Below are 8,160 nucleotides of genomic sequence, written 5' to 3' on the forward strand. Positions count from 1 at the left end.
CGTCGCAAAGCCTAATTGTGAGAAGAAGAAACTGCAATTTTTTTTGTTAAAGAGTGAGCTGAAAGAGATTCAAAGTATGGCAGCTGAAATCAACTTCGTTCAACCGGCAATTCCTAAGTTTGATGGTCATTATGATAATTGGTCTATGCTTATGGAAAATTTTCTTCGTTCAAAGGAATATGGGTTCTTGGTGGAGACCAGAATCCTTGTCACAGCAGAAGGAGTAGAGATTACCGAAGCACAACAAAAAACAATTGCAGACTAGAAGCTGAAAGACTTGAAGGTCAAGAATTATTTATTCCAAGCCATTGATCGAACTATTATGGAAACGATCCTTAATAGAGATACTGCAAAATAAATTTGGGACTCTATGAATAAATTTGGGACTCTATGAAGTAGAAGTACCAGGGTTCCACAAGAGTCAAAAGAGTTTGAAGTCCTACAGATGAAAGAAGGTGAGAGTGTTGATGCATATTTTGCACGAACTCTCGCCATTGCAAACAAGATGAAAATTCATGGCGAACACATGAAACAAGTGGTGATTATTGAAAAAATCTTGAGATCAATGACCTCAAGGTTTGACTATGTCATATGTTCGATTGAGGAGTCTAATAACTTAAACACTTTAACAATCGATGAATTGCAAAGCAGCTTGCTGGTACATTAGCAAAGACTGAATGGGCGTGTAGGTGATGAGCAAGCACTAAAGGTGACATATGATACTAGATTCGGAGGAAGAGGAGTTGATCGAGATCGTGAAGTTTTTCGAGGAAGAGGTAGAGGAAAAGGAAGAGGTAGACATCCATTCAACAAAACTACAGTTCAATGTTATAAGTGTCATTAGTTAGACACTTTAGATATGAGTGTTCTCAATGAGAAAAGGAAGCAAATTATGCTGAGCTTGAGGATGAAGAAGAAATCTTGTTGATGTCATATGTGGAGCTCAATCAATCAAGGAAGGAAGATGTTTGGTTCCTTGATTCGGGATGTAGCAATCATATGTGTGCAAACAAGGAATGGTTCTCAGATTTTGACGAGGAATTTCAACAATCTGTGAAGCTTGGAAATAATTTCAAGATGACGGTGTGGGAAAAGGTAACATCAGATTGCAAGTTGCTAGAGTCACTCATGTAATCACTGATGTTTTCTATATACTTGAGTTGAAAAACAATCTCTCAAGTCTTGGATAATTGCAAGAAAGAGGTGTATCTATTTTGATAAAACATGGAGAAGGCAAAATCTATCATCCCAAGAAGAGGCTTATTATACAAACAACAATGTCTGCCAATAGGATGTTCATATTACTTGTAAGAATCATGCCACAAACTGCCACTTGCTTCCAAACAATTATAGAAGACAACACTCATCCTTGGCATCGTAGATATGAGCATCTAGGCTTCAAAAGTTTGAGAATATTACAACATAAGCAAATGGTGAGAGGGTTACCCCAATTGAAAGTATCATCTAAAATATGCACTGATTGCATGGTGGGAAAGAAACATAAGGATGCATTTCCAAATAGAACTTTATGGAGAGCAACACAAAGGCTGCAACTGGTACATGGAGACATATGTGGACCCATCAAACCTCTTTCCAACAATAAGAATAGGTATTTTATAAGTTTTATTGATGATTACAGCCGCAAGGTGTGTTTATATTTTCTTGCTGAAAAGTTTGAAGCCCTTACTATCTTTAAGAGTTTCAAAAATCATGTTGAGAAAGAGATTGGAGATTTTATTCGTTGTCTACGCACAGACAGAGGTGGAGAGTTCACCTCTCTCGAGTTCAACAATTTTTGCAAAACTAATGGTATCAGTAGACAACTTACTACAGTCTACACTCCCCAACAAAATGGTGTAGCTGAGGGCAAGTACAGAACAATTATGAACATGGTTAGAAGTATATTATCAGAGAAGCAAGTTCCAGAGAATTTCTGGCCAGAAGCAGTAGACTGGACAATGCATGTGCTCAATAGAAGTTCTATAGTGGTAGTGAAAGATATGACTCCTGAGGAGGCTTGGAGTGGCGTAAAACCTAATGTTGATTATTTTCGAGTTTTTGGGTGCATTGGGCATGTTTATGTATCAGACAATAAGAGAAAGAAGTTAGATGATAAAAGTTTTTAGTGTGTGCTGCTAGGGATGAGTGAAGAGTCTAAAGCATATCGACTCTATGATCCAGTGTCCAAGAAGATAGTTGTAAGCATAGATGTGATTTTTTAAGAAAACAAATGTTGGAATTGGGGGAAAACTAATGAAGAAGTTAGACTTGATACCCTTGAATGAGAAGATAGTAATATAAAGGGAAGTGAACATGACCTAAGTGAGGAAGAATCTAAAGAGGAGATAATAGCAGAAGAAGAAGGAGACGTTAGTATATCTTCCAGTGAGTCATCTGAATCAAATTCCTCAGCATCTGAAGAAAGCACTCTCGAAGTGAGAAACAAAAGAGCACCATTATGGATGGAAGATTATGTGAGCGGGAGAGAATTTTCTAAAGAAGCTGAGAACAACAATTTAGTTCTATTAACCTCAAGTACAGATCCGACTACCTTTGAAGAAGTTGTTCAAAGTTCAAAATGGAGAGCTGCAATGAACTTGGAGATAGAAGCCATCGAACGAAATTAGACTTGGTTGTTGATAGATTTGCCTAAAGGAATGAAGAAGATTGGAGTAAAGTGGATTTTCAATACCAAACTCAACAAAAATGGCGAAATTGACAAGAATAAGGCTAGGTTGGTAGCAAAAGGTTATGCACAACAACATGGTATAGACTATACCGAGGTGTTTCCACCGGTGGCTAGGTGGGTTACTATTCGAATGATAATTGATTTAGTAGCTCGGAATAGTTAGAACGTGTATTAGCTTGACGTGAAAAGTGCTTTCTTAATGGAGAAAAAAGGTCAAGAATACAAGGTATACAAATTGAGGAATGCATTATATGGCCTTAAACAAGCCCCACGTGCATGGCAACAGTCGAATTGAAGCACATTTTGTCAAAGAAGGATTTGAGAGGTCCAACTATGACCATACTTTATTCATACAAACAGGAGATAGAGGTAAAATTTTTGTTGTTAGTCTATATGTTGACGATCTAATTTTACTGGTAATAATGAGAGCATGTTTGTTAAGTTCAAGATTTCTATGAAACTTGAATTTGAAATGACTAGTTTGGGAAAAATGAAATATTTTCTGGGTGTAGATATTTTACAAAATCCTGAAGGCATTTATATTAGTTAGAGAAAATATGCAAAAAGAAGTTTTGGAGAACTTTAGGATGGAAAAAAGTAATAGCGTGAAAAATCCTATTGTTCCTTGGTTTAGACTGACAAAGGATGAAGAAGAAGCCAAGATCAATGCTACCATGCATAAACAATTGATTGGAAGCCTTATGTATCTAACTGAAACAAGGTCGAATTTAATGTATGTAGTGTCTCTCATTAGCAAATTTATGACAAGTCCAATAGAGTTGCATTTGCAAGCTGCAAAAAAAGTGTTGAGATACTTGAAAGTACTATAGATTTGAGAATCCTTTATCAGAAAAGGGGTAAATGGAGAGTTAATAGTATATACTGACAGTTATTATGCAGGAGATATAGATGACAGGAAAAGCACTTCTGGTATGTGTTCTTACTCAGTGATGAGCTGTGTCTTGGTCCTCCAAAAAACAACCTGTTGTTACTTTGTCCACTACTGAAACAGAATTTGCGGCAGCCGCGTCTTGTGCTTGTCAAGTGTATCAGTATGTTATGTGATAACAGTTCCACTATTAAGCTATCCAAGAATCCAATCATGCATGGACGTAGTAAACACATTGATGTGAGGTTTCATTTCTTGCGTGATTTGACTAGAGATGGAGTTATTGAGCTAAAGCATTGTGTCACACTAGAACAAGTTACAGATATTATAACAAAACAACTGAAGTTGGATACATTCATAAAACTACGTGAGTCAATGGGTGTGTGTAGTACCACGAGTAAACTGAAATCATCCATGCAATTAGTTTAGAGGATAAATTGTTATAGATTGTCATACTAGACCTTTTCTCTATAGTTGAAATGGCTACCATTTATTTAGGATGTAACTTATTTAGGAAGGTTAGAACCACTAAATTAATTGTTTTTCCTATTTTTGGAGTTTAATAATTTTATCTTTTCTAAATTTGTTAGTTTGTAAGGCTATAAAACCAACCAAGTTGATTTGTTTGATAATACAATTGATTTTCAGAGCTTTAGTTTGTGTGTGTTTACAACATGGTTGTAGCATATGGCACAAAATCTAGAACCTTATACACCAGTGCAGGGTGTATGAACATGACTACTCTTGCTGTGAGTGCTTTAAATTCAAGCCTATGGAACAATAGACTTGAACATATGAACATTAAATGTGTGAAGATGCTGGCTGTGAAAGGAGTTTTAGAAGGTCTGAAATTTGTTGATATGGGTCCTTATGAGGATTGCGTTATGAACAAACAGAAATGAGCTTCACAAAAGCTGCAAGAGAATTAAAGAAAGTGCGGTTAGAAATGGTCCATACAAATATTTAGACCATCTTCAGTTTCATTACTTGGCGGACCAAAGTTCTACGCACCTTCATTGATGATTTCAGCAGAAAGGTGAGGATTTATTTCCTAAAACATATCTTCAAGAAGTGGAAAGCTGAAGTTAAAATATCAGACTGACTTGAAGACTAAATGTCTGAGATCTGACAATGGAGGAGAGTATGACAAGTCAGAATTCAAAGCATTTTGTGTAGCTGAGGAAATTCGATTAATGAGAACATTTCCAAGTAAAACAAGACAAAATGATGTTGCAGAAAGAATTAATAGTTCATTGAATGAACATGTAAGAGTACGAGGATTCATTTTGGATTGTAAAAGATATTTTGGGCCAATGCTGTAAATATAGCAGTCTACTTTATCAATAGAGGGCCGTCAGTACCCTTGGAGTTCAAGTTGCCAGAAGAAGTATGGATAAGAAAAGAACTCAAGTACTCTCACTTTAGAACTTTTGGTTGTACTGCGTATGCTCGTGTTGATCCAAAGAAGAGTGATAAGCTTGACGTTGAGCCTATGAAATGCTACCTAATAGGTTAAGATTCTGACATGTTCGGGTACAAGTTTGGGATGTCAAGAATAAGAGAATCCTGAGACATGATGACGTGACTTTTGATGAAAATGTCTTGTACAAGGACAAAGAAACGAATGGTTCTGGGACAACGAAGCAAGTGGGAGACGAGGTTGAGTTGCGGAAAAATTCACTTAGTGATGTTGTAGCAGATACTACTCAAGGAACTTCTGAGATTGTTGCTGATGAACTAGAGGTGGAGCAAGTGACACCTGAGCATGTGTTGAAAAGTTCATCCATAGCTATCAGAGTACCAGATAGGTATGTATCTTCATTACACTGTCTGTTGTTGATTGATGAAGGGGAATCAAAACTCTTTGATGAGGTCCTACAATTCGAGGATACAACCAAGTGGAAGAAAATCATGGATGATAGGATGTTTAGGCTTCAGAAATGTGTTGCTCTTTCATCTACTAAAATCGAGTACGTGGCTATAGCTAAAGCTTGAAAGGAGATGATATAGATGATAGACTATCAAGAAGAATTGAGCAAGAAGCAGCACGAGAATATTCTTTATACAGATAGTCAAAGTGTCATACAATTGGTGAGGAACCTAGTCTATCATTCAAAGACAAAACATGAAAGGCGATAGCATTTCACTCGCAGGTTAGTGGAAGATGGTGATATGTTTGGAGAAGACAGAGGTTGCAAGGCATCCAGTAAACATGCTCACAAAATGTGTTGATGTTGGAACATTGAGGTTGTGAGGTTGTGTGAAGCCTCAATTAGTATGGTGCACTGGATAGTCATTTAAGAATTAAATTTTTGGTTAACCGGATTAGTCTCGAAGTGCGAGATACTAAGTCTGCTGTCTATTTATAGCAATTAAATTATTGGTTCACTCGATGAGGTGAGAATTGTTGGGATATGAAGCCTGCTGCCTATTTATAACTTATTCAATTGTTATAATAGTAAAATTATATATGAAAAATACATAGTAAATGATTATTATAGTAAGAAGCGGGTAGAAAAATATATGGTAGATATTATTATAGTAAATGATTATTTCTTTGGGCCTTCGGTGTGGACTGTGGATGTGTGCGCTGGATTGGATTGCGGACACGCGTTAGGTCAAAAGCAATAGATTGGTAGTGAGTTCGACTTCACCAAAAACTTTTGAGTCTCTCTCGTGTCGAAAGCAATAGATTGGTAGTGAGTTCGACTGCACTGGTTTTTTTTTTTATTATTATTATTTTTATTTATAAACACAAGATCACATCTAAATGTAAATAATCCTCAAGATAGGATGGTTGAGAAATGCCTAAAAGAATTGAAGTTATAACCTATAACAACAAAATACACTTTCCTTTTCCGTGACTTAATCATAAGAACTCCAAGTTAGCATGCTTATCTTGCAGAAATCCTATGTTATGTGATATTTTGTGAAATTTACGAGAAAACGTGTGAATGGAAACAAAATATGTTGAAAGGTTTCGTGTTGGTCCGTGAAGATAGTCTTAACTCTTAGAAGCAAAAATTAGTTAATGGGGATGCAAACGGATGTCTAGTCCATCAAGTGCTGAATTAGGATTCGAAATCCTATGCATCGGGTGTTGCAATAAAAAACTTATATGATAAAAAACTTTGTTTGATTCAATCTTAATAAATAATCAAAAGTAATTGGCAACAAGGAAATTAGGAGAATTACTAACTCATTCTTACAAAACATCGTTCTTAACTCATGTTCCATTTGTCTAAAATAGCTCAAGTTTTGTTCTTATGAAAGGTTCCATTAGACTTGCATGGATGCGCAGAAGGGAAGAAATTTAGAGGGAATTTATTTCCCATTGAGAATAGATTAGTTTTGGACTAATTCCAAAGTTTCTATATCTGAATGTCTAACAAAAATAAGATTCAACTACAATTTTGAAAGTTTTTTTTTTTTTTTTTTTTTTTTTTTTTTTTTTTTNACACTAAGAGTTCCAACCCGAATTAGTTTTATTGATTTGTTCTTCTTAAGTTCAAACTTCAGAGTTCTTTTTTAGAACCGTAGAGACCAAATTTCAAGATATTGTAGAAGATAAAAGTGCTTGGAAAATCGTAGAAACCTATGAAAAATATAAAAGGAAACAACGAGAAATTAAGAAAAAAAGTCGATCAAAGTCGATCGATGGGAAAAATGGTCATTTTGTCCTCATTCCCGAATTAGGAGTGTAGAGGTAACCCTAATTGATCATAGTGAAGAAAAGAAAGAAGAAATAAAAGAAATGAAGAGGAAAGAAAGAACAGGGAAGCTAGGGTTTGAGGGGAGGAATTTCACAAGAAACGTTTATTAGACGGAGAAGGTTAACTATGAGTGGTTGATTTTTCCTATTTTGTCAAAAACCAAGGAAGAACAAAAGGTAAGATTTATGGGTTTTTATTCATGATTAATCTAGGGGTCGTTTTACACAAGTTCCATGAAGAAATTCAGGGGAGATTCAGGCTACAAGCAAAGTTTCGGTGGATCATCCAAGAAAGGTAAATATATAATTTTCTGCCTAATTTGAACGTAAATATTTCTTCATGCCATTGGAAAATTACAAGAAAATACCTTTGTTTAGATGGATTAAAACGCTTTAGTTTTGTGAAGAAAGATAGTCAATTTGAGTTCTACTAAAAGTTATGAAATATAAAGAAATTAAAAAAGATTGAAAAACTAATCGAAAACTGAAAAAATCATAAGAACATAAGCAAAGAGAAATTGGAGGAAGCCACGTGTCACACATAGGGGAGGTGTACACGTCTAGAAATGACTTAGACACGCATAGAGCGATGGGTGACAGAATGCGTCTAGGCCTTGGTGACTGACATGTCTTGAGCACGGAGTGTAAAAGCACGTTCGGTTTCAGGTGGAGACACATGTCACGGATAGATCCGACCTGAGACCTGTGCGTGACCCGTAAACCTAGCATCCGAACAAGAAATATAGACTGGCACGAGCTGCACAAACTGACCCGACCCAAGGCACATGACCTGCAAGTACTCTTCTACAACGTGCATGACGGGCACGTGGAAGGTGCACGTAAGGGACCCTCTGTTAGACATTTTATCTC

At 36.1% G+C, this 8,160-nt stretch overlaps 1 protein-coding gene across 1 annotated transcript; it reads left to right on the forward strand.

Moving 5' to 3' along the window:
- The first annotated feature begins 716 nt into the window (after positions 1-716).
- On the forward strand, positions 717-2,627 carry LOC111777714. Its single transcript, XM_023657435.1, has 4 exons — positions 717-794; positions 883-1,130; positions 1,640-2,118; positions 2,290-2,627. Exons 1-4 carry the CDS (start codon positions 717-719, stop codon positions 2,625-2,627), a joined length of 1,143 nt encoding a protein of 380 aa, XP_023513203.1.
- The last annotated feature ends 5,533 nt before the right edge of the window (positions 2,628-8,160 follow it).

The sequence above is a fragment of the Cucurbita pepo genome, chromosome LG16 (genome assembly GCF_002806865.2).
Source record: "Cucurbita pepo subsp. pepo cultivar mu-cu-16 chromosome LG16, ASM280686v2, whole genome shotgun sequence".
NCBI classification, from domain to species: domain Eukaryota; kingdom Viridiplantae; phylum Streptophyta; class Magnoliopsida; order Cucurbitales; family Cucurbitaceae; genus Cucurbita; species Cucurbita pepo.

Coding starts and splice junctions, on each gene's coding strand:
- LOC111777714 (XM_023657435.1), top strand. CDS start 717: ATGATACTAGATTCGGAGGAAGAGGAGTTGATCGAGATCGTGAAGTTT. Junction 1,131..1,639: donor AAGTTGCTAGAGTCACTCAT/GTAATCACTGAT, acceptor TGATGATTACAG/CCGCAAGGTGTGTTTATATT. Junction 2,119..2,289: donor AAAGAAGTTAGATGATAAAA/GTTTTTAGTGTG, acceptor TTGAATGAGAAG/ATAGTAATATAAAGGGAAGT.